General features: G+C 49.0%; 1 protein-coding gene across 2 annotated transcripts in view; it reads right to left on the bottom strand.

Annotated features, from left to right (window-relative positions):
- Positions 1-21604, bottom strand: part of dnajb13 (DnaJ heat shock protein family (Hsp40) member B13) — a 169000-nt gene that overhangs the window by 63509 nt on the left and 83887 nt on the right. The window contains exon 6 of one of the 2 annotated variants that reach the window (XM_072477139.1): positions 9778-9891. The exons of the other annotated variant lie outside the window; for it this stretch is intronic. Within the exon in view, the coding sequence (XP_072333240.1) occupies positions 9778-9891 (114 nt within the window). The remainder of the gene's footprint in view (positions 1-9777; positions 9892-21604) is intronic. 2 annotated transcript variants of the gene reach the window in all.

Here is a 21604-nt window from a genome sequence, read left to right as displayed (position 1 = left end):
ACCCCCATACCTGGAAATAACAGATTAAAACGCGGCTTGATAAATGATGTGGCTGCAGCATTTAATACCAGGACTTCAATGGTTAATTTTATTGATCTAGCAACTGTCGTCCAGAAGGCCCAAACTTTAAGCTTACAGCTATAAAGGATTCTGGGTAAAGGGCAAGTGATTCTGTACACTCGCCCAAGACATGACACGGATAATTCAGAACTTGCCCACTGTATTGGAAAATCATGCAGTCACCATTAAGAAATTAATCGGGATAGGGAAAGATATTTTGGATGATGGAAGTAGGAATGATGCCTGTCGCACCTATGGATCATGGGCAATTGAACAGGCGCGAGAAAATTTGAAGCAAATTAATGAAGGAATAGTTCCACTGTGGGTTACAAATGAACATCAAGGTAACCTCTCACAAAATACCAACCACAGGTTAATCCGGATTCCAGCTCACGGGTTTAACACATGTATATAAGACTAATGCTGAATGTATTATGAATAGCAATCTGTTAGGAGGTCTTGTTTTAGTGATAACCGTTATAACCACACAGATTATAACATAGATGTGGTAGTCTGTATTAGGGGTATTACTGTACCTAGGTTGAGGCTGTAAGATCATTGGTGTGGGAGGCACCTGAGACAGGAAGATCATTGATGAAGCCTGCCTACTGGTTCCACCCAGTAAGGCCGAGTATAAGAGTCTGTGTCTCCCTAGCAGCTGCATTCTGTACCTGCGCTGCTGGGGGAAACATCTAGTTCAATAAAGCCTTCAATTGTCATCCAATCTCACTTCTGGAGCCATTGATGATCGAGCATCAATTTATTGGACTAGATTTTAAAGAATGGAGCTCCGAAACAAGCCGGAGTGTCGGCAACTCAGCCCCCAAGCGGCAAACGCAGTGGCAGCCTTCAAACACTGGCTGGCGTGCTTCAAAGGGTACCTCAGGATGGCCACAACTGCACCTATGGTGGACCAGAAACTGCAAGTTCTCCACTCGAGGGTGAGCCCAGAGATCTACACCCTCATCGAAGATGCGAACGATTTTGAGGCCGCGATGGCCCTGTTGAAAGGACACTACGTTTGCCCAGTAAACCAGGTTTACGCCCGACATCTGCTAGCGACAAGGCGACAAATCCCGGGGGAATCGCTGGATGAATTCTACCGCGCGCTCCTGGTACCAGGTAGGAACTGTGACTGCCCGCAAATTACAGCCAGCGACCACACAGAACCTTTAATCCGGGACGCATTCGTTGCAGGTATGCTGTCCTCCCACATCCAACAGCGGCTGCTGGAGAAAAAGACACTAGGCCTCAAGGAGGCACGGGCCCTTGCTAGCTCCCTGAATGTGGCCTCCCGAAATGCCCGCGCGTACGTCCCCGACCGCGCTGCAGCCCCTTGGGCAGCGTGGAACCCACCCGCGGCCGACCACAATGCATCCCCCATCCTCCCACAAGCTTGTGCCGCGCGGCTACCAGGCAACCCCGGGGTTATTTTTGCGGGCAAGCCAAGCACCCCCAGCAGCGCTGCACGGCCCACTCCTCCACCTGCAAAGGTTGTGGCAAAAAGGGCCATTTCGTGGCGGTATGCCAGGCCCGGACGGTCGCCGCTGTCTCCGGGGGCGAACGGGGGCCGCCACCACAACTCTCTCCACTGGCCACGTGCGGGCCGCGGGTGCCGCCATCTTAATTTTCCCGAGCCACATGCGGGTCCCGGTCGCCGCCATCTTGTTCCCCAGGGACCACGTGCGATGCGTGGGCGCTGCCATCTTGCCCACCCCCAGCCATGTGCGACTCGTGGGTGCCGACATCTTGGCTGGAGTCTCAGGACCCCGATTCGGATGACCACACACCGCCCGAGGAAAATCTCCAACTTTTACCACGACTCGCCTCGATGACCCTGGACCAGTCTCGGCCCCGAACGCTCTCGACCGCGACGACGACCGTGCTCATCAACGGGTGCAAAACATCCTGCCTGATCGACTCCAGGAGCACAGAGAGCTTCATACAGCCCAACACGGTACGGCGCTGTTCTCTTCCCATACACCCAGTTAACCAAAGAATCTCCCTGGCCTCCGGGTCTCACGCTGTAGAGATCAAGGGGTTCTGTATAGCGAACCTCACAGTCCAGGGACGAGAATTTAAACATTTCCGACTCTACGTCCTCCCTCACCTCTGCGCTGCCACGCTCCTGAGATTGGACTTCCAATGCAACCTCCAGAGCTTAACCTTTAAATTCGGCGGCGCTATACTCCTCCTCACTGTCTGCAGCCTCGTGACCCTCAAGGTCGACCCGCCTTCCCTTTTTGCGAACCTCACCCTGGATTGCAAACCCGTCGCCACCAGGAGCAGATGGTACAGTGCCCAGGACCGGACCTTCATTAGGTCGGAAGTCCGGCTACTGAAGGAAGGTATTATCGAGGCTAGCAACAGCCCCTGGAGAGCTCAAGTAGTGGCTGTAAAGACCGGGGAGAAGCACAGGTTGGTCATCAATTATAGTCAGACCATCACATACACCTCTCGCGCGTACCCTCTCCTCCGCATATCTGATTTGGTCAATCAGATTGCACAATACAAGGTCTTTTCCACGGTGGACCTCAAATCCGCCTACCACCAGCTCCCCATCCGCCCGGGTGACCGCAAATACATTGCATTCGAAGCAGATGGGCGGCTCTACCACTTCCTAAGGGTTCCCTTCGGTGTCACAAATGGAGTTTCGGTCTTCCAACGGGAGATGGACCGAATGGTTGACCGGTACGGTTTGCGGGCCACGTTTCCATACCTTGACAACGTCACCATCTGCGGCCACAACCAGCAGGACCACGACACCAACCTCCGCAAATTCCTCCATACCGCAAAAACCCTTAACTTAACCTACAACAAGGACAAATGCGTGTTCAGCACTGACCGTCTAGCCATCCTCGGCTACGTAGTGCATGATGGAGCCATAGGCCCAGATCCCGAATGCATGCGCCCTCTCATGGAGTTTCCCCTCCCCCACTGCTCCAAGGCCTTGAAACGCTGCCTGGGATTTTTTGCATATTACGCCCAGTTGGGTCCCCAATTATGTGGACAAGGCCCACCCACTAATCCAATCCTCGGTTTTCCCCCTGTCGGCAGAGGCCCGCAAGGCCTTCAGCCGCATAAAGGCGGACATCGCAAAGGCCACGATGCATGCAATCGATGAATCCCTTCCCTTCCAAGTCGAGAGCGACGCGTCCAACGTAGCTCTGGCGGCCACCCTCAACCAAGCGGGCAGGCCCGTGGCCTTCTTCTCACGCATCCTCCATGCTTCAGAAATCCGTCATTCCTCCGTTGAAAAGGAGGCCCAGGCCATAGTAGAAGCTGTGCGGCACTGGAGGCATTACCTGGCTGGCAGGTGATTCACGCTCCTCACTGACCAATGGTCTGTAGCTTTCATGTTCGATAATGCACAGCAGGGCAAGATAAAGAATGATAAGATCTTACGGTGGAGGATCGAGCCCTCCACCTACAATTATGAGATCTTATATCGTCCCGGGAAGCTAAACGAGCCTCCTGATGCCCTGTCCCGCGGCACATGTGCCAACGCACAAGTGGACCGACTCCGGGCCTTCCATGAGGACCTCTGCCACCCGGGGGTCACTCGATTCTTCCATTTTATCAAGGCCCGCAACCTGCCCTACTCCCTCAAGGAGGTCAGGACCGCCACCAGTAACTGCCAAATCTGCGTGGAGTGCAAGCTGCACTTCTACAGGCCAGAGAAAGCACACCTGATAAAGGCTTCCCATCCCTTTCAACGCCTCAGTATGGACTTCAATGGCCCCTCCCCTCCACCGACCGCAACACGTACTTCCTGAACGTGATTGACGAGGCATCGCCTCGAGCAGGACAACCAGTTATAACCCCCGGGGAAACAGACAGGTAGAGAGGGAGAACGGAACGGTCTAGAAGACTGTCCTACTGGCCCTACGGTCCAGGAATCTCCCAATCTCCCGCTGGCAGGAGGTCCTTCCCGATGCACTCCACTCCATCCGATCACTGCTGTGTACCACGACAAACGAAACACCTCATGAACGTCTCCTTGTCTTCCCTAGGAAGTCCTCCAGGACCTCGCTCCCAACCTGGCTGGCAGCTCCTGGACCCATTCTGCTCCGCAAACACGTGCGGGCGCACAAGTTGGATCCATTGGTAGAGAGGGCCCACCTCCTTCACGCTAACCCTCAGTACGCCTACGTGGCGTACCCCGACGGCCAGCAGGATACGGTCTCCCTGCGGGACCTGACGCCCGCTGGATCTCCACCCACGCACTCCCCACCAACCCCACCCTCCCTCCCACCGGCACACCACACGGCTGCCCCCTTCCCAGGTGGATCGTTTCTTCCACTGGTCCCACCCAGGGGTGATGAAGCTACCAAAGAAGCCGAAGTCACGCTCCCGGAGTCACTGATGCCCGAGCCGGCGCTTGCATCACCGCCGAAACTGCGACGATCACAGCGGACGACCCGATCGACTAATTGCTTAATTCTGATATGTACATGTAAAATGAATACTGTAAATAGTTGTGACATGTAATAAGGCAAAACACTGTACCACCGACGGGTACCACCATAACCTCTACCATTGCATGACGCGAGACCACCACCCCCGCCGCACTCTTTTTTTAACAGTGGTGAATGTATTAGGGGTATTACAGTACCTAGGTTGAGGCTGTAAGATCATTGGTGTGGGAGGTACCTGAGACAGGAAGATCATTGGTGAATCCTGCCTGCTGGTTCCGGCCAGTAAGGCCGAGTATAAGAGTCTGTGTCTCCCTAGCAGCTGCATTCTGTACCTGCGCTGCTGGGGGAAACATCTAGTCCAATAAAGCTTTCAATTGTCATCCAATCTCACTTCTGGAGTCACTGATCGAGCATCAATAGAGTGGAGAATACTGGAGTAATTATAGAAAGTCATTGTATCAGATATCATAACATTCCATCATATACTGTAGTAATAGGGGATAATATGATTAATACAACATTAGAGGGGTGTAAGATAGAAGCCACTTCTGCAGTATGTGCACATCTAATATATAACACAGAAGAAGCAAGGTGCGGATTTAATACCACAGTCAACTGTACAATGGAAACCCCCCTCCACCACCACCACCCACACCACCCCCTCTCCCCCCCAGCCCCCCACAACCCCCTTCACCACCACCAACCACCCCAACCTCCGATCCAAACATGCGTCATATCTTGTGTCTTGCAGGATCACCTGGCAATGAGGCGGGCCCTTCTGGTGTCCTCTGCCCCCGACCCCAAACACAACCCAACCCCAACCAGATAGCAGCAAGGAAGAGGACATGGACAGTGACGGGAACCCTCGAATCGCAGCTCAAGATACCCCAGAGCACCAGTTCAGGGATGACACTGACTTCCTGACACAGCTGTCTTCAACACCTTCCACCATCTCAGAGACAGTCACCTCGGTTGGGCACTTTAGCGAAGGGGCTCATGGGGCACTATCTGGTGCGCAGTACACACATGCTGCAGTTCATAAGGTGGAGGTAGGAACCCTCGAAGGGGTGGAAGGTCGGAGGGCGGATCGACCCCAGAGACTAGCTGCAGTCACAAGCCGGGGGCTACATGAGGGGTTGTCAGCAACCACTCAGCGCCTGCAAGTGCAGTTGGAGGAGTCCAAACACCTGCAGGGGCAGGAGGTGGTGTCGACCATGCGTCCCACCAGACCAACACGGGTGGCAACAATGATGGAGGCCTTGGGGGTGAAGGTGTTGGCCAAAGGTCAATATATCCAAAGCCTGGGCACTCTGTACAGGCGGTGGCTGAGGCAGCCATGGACCACCTGGATATTGCAGCGGCGTTCCAGATTGTGGCCCAATCACAGCAGATCATGGCTGAGGGCTTGGCGTATTGCCCGGGCATAGTCACTGGGTAATGTGGCACATGCCCAGAGGGAGGTGACGTAGTCACTGGCAGAGCGGGTCGTCATCACCTCCTTCCCATGGACCAGACCTGCTGTTACGACAACTCAGGGCCCGCATCCCATAGTGAGGCAGGTATGAATCATGGAGAGGGTTGCAAAGAGGGGATGGGGGCAGAGGGAATGTGTTCATGTGAGGGGGTGGTAGACCAGGGTGGGATGGATGTCCGTGGCGCTCGCCAGGCCCCCTAGTCGGTGAACCTGGAGGCGATTAGAGCGCCCCGTGCCGACCGGCCCAGGCTCACACGTTGTGCGGCCTCCTGTCCTGCCCGTCCTCACCGTCCCCCACGTCCTCCTCATTTGATGAGGCTTGGCTTTCATCCTCCTCCTCCAGCACATTGCCCCTCTGCTGCGCGATGTTGTGAAGGACGCAGCAGGCCACCACAATCTGGGAGACTTTCCTGACGCGGTCCTGGAGGGCCCCTCCAGAGCCTTGCAAGCACCTGAACTGCATCTTCAGGATGCCGAAGCACCGCTCGATTACGTCCCTGGTTGCTGCATGGGCGTTGTTATAGAGGGTCTCCGCATCGGTCTGTGGCCTCCAGATAGGCGTCATCAGCCACGACCGCAGCGAATAAACCCTGTCGCCCAGGAGCCAACCCCTCAGCCGGGGGTGCACCTCGAAGAGGTCAGGGTCTGTCAACTGTGCCAGGATGAAGGCGTCGTGCACACTGCCTGGATATCGGGCACAAACATGCATGATGTGCATCTCATGGTCACACACCAGCTGCACGTTCATCGAATAGAACCCTTTTCGAATTGTGAAGGCCTGTCATGGACTGGTGCTTGTAGGGGGTCATGCATCCCGTCGATCGTCCCCTAGACCCAGGACAACTCGGCGATGTTAGCGAACCCCGCTGCCCTGGTATCCTGGTTGGCTCAGTCCACATTGAATTTGATATATGGTGCCAACGGGCATATAGGGCCGGTGTGACGGCGCGGATGCACCTGTGCACCGAGGTCAGATCCTCGACAGGTCCCCACTGGAAGGACCTGTGGAGGAAATGTTCAGGGTGCCAGTCACCTTGAGGGCCAGCGAGAGCAGGTGTCCACCCCCCTACCCCCGTGGTGCCAGGTGCGCTATGATCTGGTAGATATGTCACACTGTCTTCGTGTTCAGCCGGATTCTTCGACATCATGCCCGTCCGGCAGGACCTCGAATGACAACATCGCTCAAGAAGCTCAACACCATCCAGGACAAAGCAGCCTGCTTGATTGCTATCCCTTCTACAAACATTCAATCCCTCCATTACCGACAAACAGTTGCAGCGGTGTGTACCATCTACAAGATGCAATGCAATAACTCACCAAGGTTCCTTAGGTTGCAACATCCACACCCACGACCACTACTATCTAGAAGGACAAGAGCAGCAGATACCTGGAAACTCCACCACCTAGTGGAGATACCAAGTCACTCACCACCCCGTCTTGGAAATATATCGCCGTTCCTTCACTGTAGCTGGGACAGAATTCTAGAACTTCCTCCCTAACACAATGGGCGTACTACACCTGAAGGACTGCAGCGGTTCAAGAAGGCAACTCACCACTTTCTATAGGGCAACTAGGGATGGGCAATAAATGCTGGCCTAACCTGCGACGCCCACATCCCCTGAATTAATTTTTTTTAAAGCTCCAAAGGGGCAACAGAGATACCCGATACAGCACTGGACCTGACTAGCTCAGCACCTCCTGGGTTTAATACGCCCAGGCCCTCCAGTAGTACACTCCAACACTCACAGCCCAGGCAGACCTGCACCTCTGCAACCACATCCAGGGCAGCCCCGATTTATACTGAAAAGAAAAAAGGATGATTCCGTCAACCCAGACAGAGAGGCCCCATTGCCAAAGAGAAGCAGGATTGCCAAGACACCCAACAATTGGGTGCCCTGGGAGGGAGGACCAACTCCCTCCTCTTGGTACAACCAGGGGAATCTCCCCTGAAGCACTGGACTGGACCAAGATTAGCAACAGCATCCTGCTCACCTGGATGAAGAAGGAAGGAGACTATAAAAAAGGAAAAGGGAAAAAAAAACGTAAGGGATGAACGCCCGGACTGATCTAAAAATATCAACCATCACCCAGGGCTGTTTGCCATCACAGGAAGGGTACTAAGAACAAACTTTCTTGTCAGTGGAGCAGCCAAAGATTAACTAAACCCACCTTGGCATGCGCCAGCACTCATATCCTCCCATTCATAATAATCTTTATTATCTCAAGTAGGCTTACATTAACACTGCAATGAAATTACTGTGAAAATCCCCAAGTCCTCACATTCCGGCGCCTGTTCGGGTACTTGGAGGATCAATATGATTTTTGTTAGAACATAATAACAGACAGCATTTTTCTTGTGCTCACATCTCGCACACCCTTGCAGGAGAAAAGTCAGGAATAAATAATCACCAACATAATCACAGGCGAGTAATGCCTTGGATGATAGAAGACTTTCAGGATAATGACACCATCTATGTTGCTCGAGAAGGCCTACACCAAAACAGGATCAATGAACATTCCTCAGGATCTCTCAAGAATTCTAACGAATAAAACCACCTTCACTTCCACCATGACGCAAAGCAACCTACAGCCTAAGCCCAGCCTGGGGAATGACTTGACCTGCTCAGCCACCTCCAACCCCTCATGGCGAGGATAGAATAGAGAATCAGGGGGCCCAACCAACCCAAGGCCTTGAAGATTGAATACTCTGTGATCCATTGAACCTGAATCACGCAGCCTACAAATCAAGATCAATAAAGCGTGGCAGCCAATCTTCATTCTCAAATCGGGAACACGCCTCCCACTTCTCTATAGGGACCGGTCTCATGGACACACCTTGCCTGGCCCCTACCTCCCGAATCCGCAAGGGTAAGCAACACAGCATGCAGCAGGATATCAATGTCTCGTAGGCGGGCCCTTGCCAGGGAAAGTGCATTTCCGAATGCAAGGACTCTCTCATGCATCTCCACCATTCTCCGAAGGATATCTTGCAAATCTTTAAAGTGAGCTCTAAAAACCTGTAGTATGGAGCCAAAGATCTTCATCCAGAACAACATTCTCAATGGTGGCCATCATCTGGATGCACACAGCACCATCGAGATAAAAGCAGGCTCACCAGCAACAATGCCACTGCAAGCTGGGCCCCACCCCAGCCCACTCCGACTGCCACGGTCAAACGAGAATTTTCTGCAACAAAAACTGAAAATGATTGACAATATCAGCAGGCCTGACAACATCTGTGGAGAGGGAACAGAGCTAACGTTTCGAGTCTGGATGACTCTTTGTCAAAGAATGTTCTGCAATTTATCTCAGCTCCTCTTTGCAAAACACCAATCAGGATCCTCCAGGGACATAGCACAAGACAAATATCCCAAGAAAAGACAAATATGAAATGTGCACCAGGATAAAATAACGGATGAAAAGATGAGCAGAGTCAGAGCTCGCGAAAATGCAGCCACTCACGCGCTCACATCACATCACCCCCGTCAGTGCCTTTTTAAACTAATTCTATCATTAGACCATTGTTTCGATTCCTAAACAATCAGTTCATCTCTACATAATGGTATCATTTTCAATTTACAATTTAAAATCTTACCCATGTCGTGGAACTCCACACAAATCTGTCTTGCAGAATATCCAATGGAGCAAAATCTTTTAAATATGACTTTTAGAATAATGCTGGTGATACATATTTACTGAGATTAAGGAGTACTTATTGAAGTAATTTAAAAGAATCATATCCTGCAAGAGAAAAACCTGTTCTATTTTTCCGTCCTAATGCAGGTTCTGAATTGGCATTGTAATCTGCCTGAACATTACACATACCTTTGCCAAGGAAATAGGAGCACAGAAAATTAGATCATTTTCTTCTCGACAGAAAAATTTATGTGGTTTCTCTTTCAAAACAAATATAATATCCGATGGAATATTATTTGGACCCTGCATGAATCAAAAGTAATGAATTAATTTAACCAATACAAAAGGTGGTTAAAATTCAATATTTCATAATCACAACTATTTTTCAAACTCTAAGAATAACGGATGGATCTTTGATCAACACTTTTAATGATAAGCTTCACTACAATTTGTATTGGTATATTTTATGTTGGATAACCTGTTCGGAAAGAAATGTTTACTTCGGCAAGGGCCAATAGTGCGGAAATTGGTATATTTAAGCTTGCCGGGGGGGGGTCGCTGTTTCCTGTGGCGATTACTCATTTCAGGTACCTGGCCATGCAGGTTAGACTGGGACTGGGTCCAGCTCTGAAAATTGAATTTTACAAGCCTAATGGGTAAGGGAGATTTGTTGAGTTGGGACAGCCTCCCCCTGTCATTGGCAGGCCGTAAGACCATAAGACATGGGAGCAGAAATAGGCCATTCAACCTATCGCATCTGCTCCGCCATTCAATCATAGCTGATATGTTTCTCATCCCCATTCTCCTGCCTTCTCCCCATAACCCCTAATTAATCAAAAACCTATCTACCTCTGTCTTAAAGACACTCAGTGATTTGGCCTCCACAGTCTTCTGTGGCAATGAGATTCACAGATTCACCACCCTCTGGCTGAAGAAATCCCTCCTCATCTCAGTTTTAAAGGACCGTCCCTTCAGTCTGAGGCTGTGCCCTTGGGTTCTAGATTTTCCTACAAGTGGAAACATCCTCTCCACGTCCACTCTATCCAGGCCTCTCAGTATCCTGTATGTTTCAATAAGATCCCCCTCATCCTTCTAAACTCCAATGAGTACAGACCCAGAGTCCTCAACCGTTCCTCATACGACAAGCTCTTCATTCCAGTGATCATCCTTGTGAACCTCCTATGGACCTTTTCCAAAGCCAGAACATTCTTCCTTAGATATGGAGCCCAAAACTGCTCACAGTACTCCAAGTTTGGTCATCCCAGAGCCTTTTACAGCCTCAGACGTACATCCCTGCTCTTGTATTCTAGCCCTCTCGACATGAATGCTAACATTGCATTTACCTTTCTAACTTCCGACTGAACCTACGCGTTAACCTTAAGAGAATCTTGAATCCCTTAGAGCTTCTGATTTCCTAAGCCTTTTCCCATTTAGAAAATAGTCTATGCCTCCATTCTTCCTACCAAAGTGCATAATTTCACACTTATTCGCATTGTATTCCAACTGCCACTTCTTTGCCCGCTCTCCTAGCCTGTCCAAGTCCTTCTGCAGTATCCCTGTTTCCTCAACACTACCTGTCCCACTGCATATCTTTGCATCATCTGCAAACTCAGCAACAGTGCCCTCAGTTCCTTTTTCCAGATCGTTAATGTAGATTGTGAAAAGTTGTGGTCCTAGCGCCAACCCCTGGGGCACACCACGAGCCACCGGCTGCCATCCTGAAAAAGACCCCTTTATGCCCACTCTCTGCCTTCTGCCAGTCAGCCAATCCTCTATCCATGCCAGTATCTTACCCTCAACACTATGGGCTCTTAACTTATTTAACAGCTTCCTTTTTGACACCTTATCAAAGGCCTTCTGGAAATCTAAATAGATCACGGCCACGGTTCTCCTTTATCTAACTTCCTTAGTATCTCCTCAAAGAATTCTAACAGATTTGTCTGACATGACCTCCCCTTGATAAAGCCATGCTGACTCAGTCCTATTTTATCATGCATTTCCAAGTATTCTGCAATCTCATCTTTAATAATGGACTCTAAAATCTTACCAATGACCGAAGTCTGGCTAACCGGCCTATGATTTCCTGTCTTCTGCCTCCCACTCTTCTGAAAGAGCGGTGTTACATTAACCACTTTCCAGTCCTCTGGGACACTCCCTGCCTCCAGTGATTCCTGAAAGATCACCACCAATGCCTCCACAATCTCCTCAGCTATCTCCTTTAGAACCCTGGGGTGTAGTCCATCTGGTTAGTGGATTTATCCACCTTCAGGCCTTTCAGTTTCCCCAAAATCTTCTCCTTAGTGTTGGCTACTACCATCACCACTGCCTCCGATTCTCCTGGAGTTCTGGAATCCCACTCGTGTCTTGCACCATGAAGACTGATACAAAGTAACTATTCAGATCCTCTGCCATTTCTTTGTTTCCTATTACTACTTCTCCAGCCTCATTTTCCAGTGGTCCAACGTCCATTCTTGCCTCCCTATTACCTTTTATATATTGAAAAAAACTCTTCCTATCTTCTTTTATATTACTAGCTAGCTTACACTCATATTTCATCTTCTCTCCCCGTACTGCTTTTTTAGTTGAACTCTGCTCACTTTTAAAGGTTTCCCAATCATCTGGCTTCCCACTAATGCTCGCCACTTTGTATGCTTTTTCTTTTGCTTTTATGGTGCCCCTGACTTCCCTTGTCAGCCATGGATGCCTCATCCTCCCCTTAGCATGTTTCCTCCTCGCGATGAATTTCTGTTGTGCCTCCCGAATAAACTCTAAAAACTCCTGATTCTAGCTTCTGCCTCTCAAACTGCAGGGAAATTCTATCATATCGTGGTCGCTGCCCCCGAAGGACTCCTTCATCTTAATTCTCTAATCAGGTCAGCCTCATTACACATCACCAAATCCAAAATTGCTTGTTCCCTAGTGGGCTCACAAGCTGCTCCAAAAAACCATCTCATAGACATTCCACAAATTCCTTTTTGTGGGATCTACTACCAACCTGATTTTCCCAGTCCACCTGCAGATTGAAGTCCCCCATGATTATTGTAATATTGCCTTTCTTATGTGCCTTTTCTATCTCCTGATTTATTTTCTGCCCCACATCCTGACCACTGCTAGGAGGCCTGTACATAACTCCCATCAGGGTCTTTTATCCTTTGCGATTTCTCAACTTTATCCAAACAGATGCTATGCCTACCGATCCGGCTGGGTGCAAGCGGTAAAGATGAATATCTTGCCACGATTTTAATTTTTATTCCGGTGCTTACCGGTCTTTTTGCCAGAAGCATTTTTTATGGGGGTAGAACAGTTGATTTTGATGTGTTTGAAGGGGGGGGGGGGGGCATTTCAACGATTTATGGGAGGATATGGTGTCGCTGGAGGGGGTTAAAGCCAAGTGGGAGAAGGATCTGGGGGTGGCATTGGAGGAGGGGTTGTGGTGTGAAATGTTACAGAGGGTGAATATCTCAACCTCATGTGCGAGGCTGGGATTAATACAGTTAAAGGTGGTGCTCAGGGCTCACCGGACGAGGTCAAGGATGAGGCGGTTGTTTGAGGGGATGGAGGACATTTGCGAATGGTGTGGGAGAGGTCCGGCCAACCATGTACATATGTTCTGGTCCTGCCCGAAGTTGGTGACATTTTGGGGGTCGTTTTTCAGCACCATGCTGACGATCTTACACTTGGATTTGGAGCCCAGTTCCCTGGGGGCCATATTTGGGGTGTCGGAATTGCTGGAGTTGCAGATCGGAGTGGGGATAGATGTTTTAGCCTTCATCTGGCTGATTGCTTGCAGGCAGATCCTGTTGGGTTGGAGGTCAGCCTCTCCCCCAAGTGCCTCAGTATGGCTTGGGGACCTAATGGAGTTCCTGTACTTGGAGAGGGTTAAATTTACCTTGAGGGGGTGATTGAGGGGTTCCAGAAGAGGTCTGTTTATTCTTCATTTTACAGAGTTGGTTGGTGTCAGCTGCTGGGAGGAGGGGGAGTTGGGGAGTAGGGTAGGGGGGTCTCTTATGTGAGTTTTTTTGGGGTGTTGTTTGGTGGTGGAAGGGGGTTGTTGTTCTTGTTGTTTTGCATTGCTCTGTTTAAAATGTTAAAAACCGAATAAAGATATTTTAAAAAAGAAATTGGCAGAAATATTGTATTTTATATCTGTTGCTGTAATGTTTTTATAAGCCTGAGTTCAGGTATGAATATCTTGCAGTAATATTATTAAAGAATCTAGGTTAAGGTATCCAGACTCTGTGGCTACAAAAGGTGAAATTAAGATGTTATAAAAGTGAGATCATCTTTCATTTCAACCATGTATGTGTTTACAAAGGGAGGCCTAATGGACTTTTGTTTCTAGAAAGAAGATTCCCCAAAGAGTAGATAATTTGAGACAGTGGGTAAGCAGGTCAGGGGATCTGAGTGGGATAAAGATGATGCAGTAAATGGGAAGAGCCAGGACTGTATAAGGCAGTTTAGCTTTTAGTTTTGCTAGGAGCTTGAAGCTGAGCAGGAACTTTGGTCAAAGACTGTCAGGTTAAGCAGTAGTCTCCAAAAGACAGCAAGACTTGTATCTGGTGCCCAAAGGGGTTTCTCTCCCTCTTCAAACAGTCTTTCCAAGTGTACAGCAAGTAATCCTGTGTATACTAACTTTACTCATAAGTGGCTTTTAACTTGTGATGGCTTTGCTTAATTGGAGTTAGAGACGGTATAAGTTAGAAGTTAAAGTGTTTTCATTTATTGTTAAGAATTGTTTAACTGTAAATTGTAAGCTATTTTTTGAGTTGTTAATGTAGTTTAATCCTGTATTAATAATAAAGTTTGTTTTAATATAAAAGATACCTATTGGTCAGTGGAATCACTCCTGGAGCGAAATATCCTTTCCTCACAGTTCTAAAAATGATAAAAAGTGTTCAGGGTTCTTGTTCAGTATCCTAACAAATGTTGGGGTCTAGTCCGGGATCGTAACACAAGGGTCAGGACCTGCACTCCCATACCTGCCAGTGTTATTATTCCAGGCAGCATATAATATTCATGATGAGAGCTTGTTATAATGAATCAGGTATGATTACAGTGCTACCATTGGTTGCATTCCTGTTCCGTTCAGGGAAGGTGAAATATGACACAATATAAAGGCAGAAAAGCCGATTAAAGGGGTGTAAAAACAAAAACGCTGGAAATACTCAGCAGGTGTGGCAGCATCTGTGGGGAGAGAAACAGAGTTAATGTTTCAGGCCGTGATCTTTCATCAGAACCGTGGAAAATCAGTGGCGGCTGGCAACCCTGGAAGAAACGTAATGGGTGTATCTTCACACTTTATCTTCTTTCCCTCCTTTTTACTTTGACATTACCCTATACATTTGGCATGGCAAACAGCTTGAGGCGCTGGTAGTCAATGTCTCTTCAGGTCTCCTCTTGATGTCCAGCTGGTGGTGAGAATAGGCCTTTGTTTTTTTCCATTCTTTCACAACTGTTGGAGTCCATGTTTAGGTATACCCACAGAGCAGTTACAAAGCGAATTCCAGGATTTTGACCCAACAACAGTGAAGAAAGGTGATATTGTTCCAAATCAAGATGCTGTGTGGCTTTGAAGAGAACTTTCAGGTGACAGCAAGAGGGGTGAGCGGGGGAGACGGGGAGGGGAGGACACGCTGAACTAGACGGCAACAATTTGTAAATGAAGTAACGCAAGACAAAAGCCATTTTTACACTGTACAATAAATAAAAATGAACATCAATGTACATCATGTTGCAAATGCCAATAAACGGACTTTTTAAAAAAAAGAACTTGTAGGTGGCACTGTTCCCATACATCTCCTGTCTTTGTCCTTCTAGGTGGGGCAGCATGGTGGCACAGTTGTTAGCACTGCTGCCTCACAGCTCCAGAGACCCGGGTTCAATTCTGGCTTGGATGACAGCCAGTATCGAATTTGCACGTTCTCCCCGGGTCTGCGTGTGTTTCCTCCGTGTGCTCCAGTTTCTTCCTACAGAACTAAGATGTGCAGGTTAGGTGGGGTTATGGGGATAAGGCGGGGAAGGGATCTGGGCAGGGGTGCTTTTTTAGAGGGTCGGTGCAGACTCAATGGACGTAATGGCCTCCATCTCACTGCTGTGATTCTGTGATTCTAGGGATTCTATGGTCGAGGTTGTGGGTCTGGAAGTTGCTGTTTTCATAATGATAAAGTTATGGAGCATGTAGAAAGTACCCACAAACTAGGATTCCCAATCAGGGCAATACTGCAAAGCTCCTGCTGAACAGTCCAGGCAGTAGAAGCAATGCTTGACCATGCCAATTGTTTGCTTGATGATGTAAATGGTGGTGGCGGTGTGGCTGACATTTTAACCTGATATGCAGCTCTTCCCAGGTTTCTAACAGGAGACATAAATCATGTCTAGAGGTGATAATCCTTTTTTTTTTGAATATATTTTATTGAAAATTTTTTCCAAACAACAATTTTTCCCTCTTACAAAGCAAACGAAACAATAACAATACAGAAATTTTTAACAATACACAGGTAATAAAACCCCATTGTCTATTGACCTAAACTAAACCCCCTCCCCCCCCCCCCCCCTCCCCCTGGGTTGCTGCTGCTGGTCATCTGTCTTCCCTCTAACGTTCCCCTAGGTAGTCGAGAAATGGCTGCCACCGCCTGGTGAACCCTTGAGCCGATCCTCTCAGGGCAAACTTTATCTGCTCCAGTTTAATGAACCCCGCCATATAATTTACCCAGGCCTCCAGTCCGGGGGGTTTCGCCTCCTTCCACATGAGTAGGATCCTGCGCCGGGCTACTAGGGACGCAAAGGCCACGACATCGGCCTCTTTCGCCTCCTGCACTCCCGGCTCTTCCGCAACTCCAAATAGAGCTAACCCCCAGCCTGGTTTGACCCGGGCCTTCACCACCTGCGAAATCACTCCCGTCACTCCCTTCCAATACCCTTCCAGTGCCGGGCACGCCCAAAACATATGTGCGTGGTTTGCCGGGCTCCCGCCACACCTCCCACATTTGTCCTCCACTCCAAAGAACCTGCTCAATCTTGCCCCCGTTATGTGTGCTCTATGTAGCACCTTAAATTGAATCAGGCTAAGCCTGGCGCATGAGGAAGAGGAATTTACCCTGCTTAGGGCATCAGCCCACATACCCTCCTCTATCTACTCCCCTAATTCTTCTTCCCACTTTCCTTTTAGTTCGCCCACCGACTCCTCCCCCTCTTCCCTCATCTCTCTATAAATCTCTGACACCTTGCCCTCTCCGACCCACACCCCTGAAAGCACCCTGTCCTGTATCCCCTGTGTCGGGAGCAACGGAAATTCCCTCACCTGTTGTCTAGTAAATGCCCTCACCTGCATATATCGCAAGAAATTTCCCCGGGGTAACTTATACTTTTCCTACAATGCTCCCAAGCTTGCAAAAGTCCCATCTATAAATAAATCTCCCACCTTCCTAATTCCCAACTGGTACCAGCTCTGAAATCCTCCATCCATTCTTCCTGGGGCGAACCTATGGTTGTTCCTGATAGGGGACCCCACCAGGGCTCCCCGCACCCCTCTCTGTCGCCTCCACTGTCCCCAGATATTCAGTGTTGCCGCCACCACCGGGTTCGTGGTAAACATTTTAGGTGAGAACGGTAGCGGCGCCGTCACCAGCGCCTCTAAACTCGTCCCTTTACAGGACTTTCTCTCCAGTCTTTTCCACGCCGCTCCCTCACCCTCCATCATCCATCTACGTATCATTGCCACATTGGCGGCCCAATAGTAATCACCCAAGTTCAGTAGTGCCAGTCCTCCTCTGTCCCTACTACGCTGAAGGAACCCCCTCCTTACTCTCGGAACTTTCCCTGCCCTCACGAAGCTCGTGATGCTCCTATCTATTTTATTAAAAAAGGTCTTGGTGATTAGTATAGGGAGACATTGAAATACAAATAAGAACCTCGGGAGGACCATCATCTTAATTGCTTGCACCCTGCCCGCCAGCGATAGAGGCTGCATGTCCCACCTCTTGAAGTCCTCCTCCATTTGTTCTACCAGCCGTGTCAGATTAAGTCTGTGCAAGGTTCCCCAGCTCCTAGCGATCTGAATCCCCAGGTATCGGAAGTTTCTTTCCACTTTCCTTAGCGGTAAGCCTTCTATCTCTCTACTCTGGTACCCTGGATGTATCACAAATAATTCACTCTTCCCCATGTTTAGCCTATACCCCGAGAATTCCCCGAACCCCCTCAAAATTCGCATAACCTCTATCATCCCCCCCGCTGGGTCCGACACGTATAACAATAGGTCATCTGCGTATAACGAGACTCGGTGTTCTTCTCCCCCTCTAATCACCCCTCTCCATTTCCTGGAGTCTCTCAACGCCATGGCCAGAGGTTCAATTGCCAACGCGAACAACAATGGAGACAGCGGGCATCCCTGTCTTGTTCCCCTATATAATCGGAAATACTCGATCTATGTCGACCTGTAACTACGCTTGCCGTTGGAGCCCCATAAAGAAGTCTAACCCAGCTAATAAACCCGTTCCCAAACCCAAACCTCCTTAACACTTCCCATAAATACTCCCACTCCACCCTATCAAATGCCTTCTCTGCGTCCATTGCCGCCACTATCTCTGCCTCCCCCTCCACTGGGGGCATCATTATCACCCCTAATAGTCGTCGCACGTTAACATTCAGTTGTCTCCCTTTTACGAACCCTGTCTGGTCCTCGTGCACCACCCCTGGGACACAGTCCTCTATCCTCGATGCCAGTACCTTTGCCAGCAATTTGGCGTCCACGATCAATAGTGAAATAGGTCTATAGAACATAGAACATAGAACAATACAGCGCAGTACAGGCCCTTCGGCCCACGATGTTGCACCGAAACAAAAGCCATCTAACCTACACTATGCCATTATCATCCATATGTTTATCCAATAAACTGTTAAATGCCCTCAATGTTGGCGAGCTCACTACTGTAGCAGGTAGGGCATTCCACGGCCTCACTACTCTTTGCGTAAAGAACCTACCTCTGACCTCTGTCCTATATCTATTACCCCTCAGTTTAAAGCTATGTCCCCTAGTGCCAGCCATTTCCATCCGCGGGAGAAGGCTCTCACTGTCCACCCTATCCAACCCCCTGATCATTTTGTATGCCTCCTCTTAACCTTCTTCTCTCCAACGAAAACAACCTCAAGTCCATCAGCCTTTCCTCATAAGATTTTCCCTCCATACCAGGCAACATCCTGGTAAATCTCCTCTGCACCCGCTCCAAAGCCTCCACGTCCTTCCTATAATGCGGTGACCAGAACTGTACGCAATACTCCAAATGCGGCCGTACCAGAGTTCTGTACAGCTGCAACATGACCTCCCGACTCCGGAACTCAATCCCTCTACCAATAAAGGCCAACACTCCATAGGCCTTCTTCACAACCCTATCAACCTGGGTGGCAACTTTCAGGGATCTATGTACATGGGCACCTAGATCCCTCTGCTCATCCACACTTTCAAGAACTTTACCATTAGCCAAATATTCCGCATTCCTGTTATTCCTTCCAAAGTGAATCACCTCACACTTCTCTACATTAAACTCCATTTGCCACCTCTCAGCCCAGCTCTGCAGCTTATCTATATCCCTCTGTAACCTGCTACATCCTTCCACACTATCGACAACACCACCGACTTTAGTATCGTCTGCAAATTTACTCACCCACCCTTCTGCGCCTTCCTCTAGGTCATTGGTAAAAATGACAAACAGCAACGGCCCCAGAACAGATCCTTGTGGTACTCCACTTGTGACTGTACTCCATTCTGAACATTTCCCATCAACCACCACCCTCTGTCTTCTTTCAGCTCGCCAATTTCTGATCCACATCTCTAAATCACCCTCAATCCCCAGCCTCCGTATTTTCTGCAATAGCCTACCGTGGGGAACCTTATCAAACATATACACCACATCAACTGCTCTACCCTCATCTACCTGTTCAGTCACCTTCTCAAAGAACTCAATAAGGTTTGTGAGGCATGACCTACCCTTCACAAAGCCATGCTGACTATCCCTGATCATATTATTCCTATCTAGATGATTATAAATCTTGTCTCTTATAATCCCCTCCAAGACTTTACCCACTACAGACGTGAGGCTCACCGGTCTATAGTTGCCATGGTTGTCTCTGCTCCCCTTTTTGAAGAAAGGGACCACATTTGCTGTCCTCCAGTCCTCTGGCACTATTCCTGTAGCCAATGATGACATAAAAATCAAAGCCAAAGGTCCAGCAATCTCTTCCCTGGCCTCCCAGAGAATCCTAGGATAAATCCCATCAGGTCCCGGGGACTTATCTATTTTAAGCCTGTCCAGAATTGCCAACACCTCTTCCCTACGTACCTCAATGCCATCTATTCTATTAGCCTGGGGCTCAGCATTCTCCTCCACAACATTATCTTTTTCCTGAGTGAATACTGACGAAAAATATTCATTTAGTATCTCGCCTATCTCTTCAGACTCCACACACAATTTCCCATCCCTGTCCTTGACTGGTCCTACTCTTTCCCTAGTCATTCGCTTATTCCTGACATACCTATAGAAAGCTTTTGGGTTTTCCTTGATCCTTCCTGCCAAATACTTCTCATGTCCCCTCCTTGCTCGTCTTAGCTCTCCCTTTAGATCCTTCCTCGCTACCTTGTAACTATCCATCGCCCCAACTGAAACTTCACACCTCATCTTCACATAGGCCTCCTTCTTCCTCTTAACAAGAGATTCCACTTCCTTGGTAAACTACAGTTCCCTCGCTCGACGCCTTCCTCCCTGCCTGACCGGTACATACTTATCAAGAACACGCAGTAGCTGATCCTTGAACAAACCCCACTTATCCAGTGTGCCCAACACTTGCAGCCTACTTCTCCACCTTATCCCCCCCAAGTCACGTCTAATGGCATCATAATTGCCCTTCCCCCAGGTATAACTCTTGCCCTGCGGTGTATACTTATCCCTTTCCATCATTAACGTAAACGTCACCGAATTGTGGTCACTGTCCCCAAAGTGCTCTCCTACCTCCAAATCCAACACCTGGCCTGGTTCATTACCCAAAACCAAATCCAACGTGGCCTCGTCTCTTGTTGGCCTGTCAACATATTGTTTCAGGAAACCCTCCTGCACACACTGTACAAAAAACGACCCATCTATTGTACTCGAACTATATCTTTTCCAGTCAATATTTGGAAAGTTAAAGTCTCCCATAATAACTACCCTGTTACTTTCGCTCTTATCCAGAATCATCTTCGCCATCCTTTCCTCTACATCCCTAGAACTATTAGGAGGCCTATAAAAAACTCCCAACAGGGTGACCTCTCCTTTCCTGTTTCTAACTTCAGCCCATACTACCTCGGAAGAAGAGTCCCCATCTAGCATCCTCTCGATTCTGGACCCCATGAAATCCCACGGCATCAGGTCAAACATGGGCAAGAAAGCCTCCTGCTGATCACAATGTACCATCCCCCCTCAGCTGATGAATTAGTACTCCTTCATGTTGAACACCACTTGGAGGAAGCACTGAGGGTGGTAAGGACGCAGAATGTAATCTGGGTACAATGTCCATCGTTAAGAGTGGCTCAGTAGCACTACTACACACTGAGCTGGCAGAGTCCCAAAGGACATAGTTGTTAGACTGGGTCTGCGGGAGATGGTGATGGAACCAACAAGAGGGAAAAACATATTTGGCCTCATCCTTACCAACCTGTCTGCCGTAGATGCATTTGTCTATGACAGTATGAGTAGGAATGACCACTGCACAGTCTAGCAACTCAAGAGTGGGCAACCATGAGGCACTGTGGGCCAGCAGCAGCAGCAGTGTATTCAAACACAATCTGCAACCCCATGGCTTGGCATATTCCCCACGCTATTATCACCACCAAACCAGCAAATCCACACTGATTCAATGAAGAGTGTAGGAGGGCATGACAAGAGCAGTACCAGGTATACCTAAAATGTGGTGCCAACCTGGTGAAGCTACAACACAGGACTACGTGCCTGCCAAATAGCAGAAGCAGCAAGTAATAGACAGAGCTGAG

Source organism: Scyliorhinus torazame, chromosome 15 (assembly GCF_047496885.1).
Source record: "Scyliorhinus torazame isolate Kashiwa2021f chromosome 15, sScyTor2.1, whole genome shotgun sequence".
NCBI classification, from domain to species: domain Eukaryota; kingdom Metazoa; phylum Chordata; class Chondrichthyes; order Carcharhiniformes; family Scyliorhinidae; genus Scyliorhinus; species Scyliorhinus torazame.
Note: the sequence above shows the minus strand (reverse complement) of the source record. Positions and strands in the feature narration are given on the sequence as shown.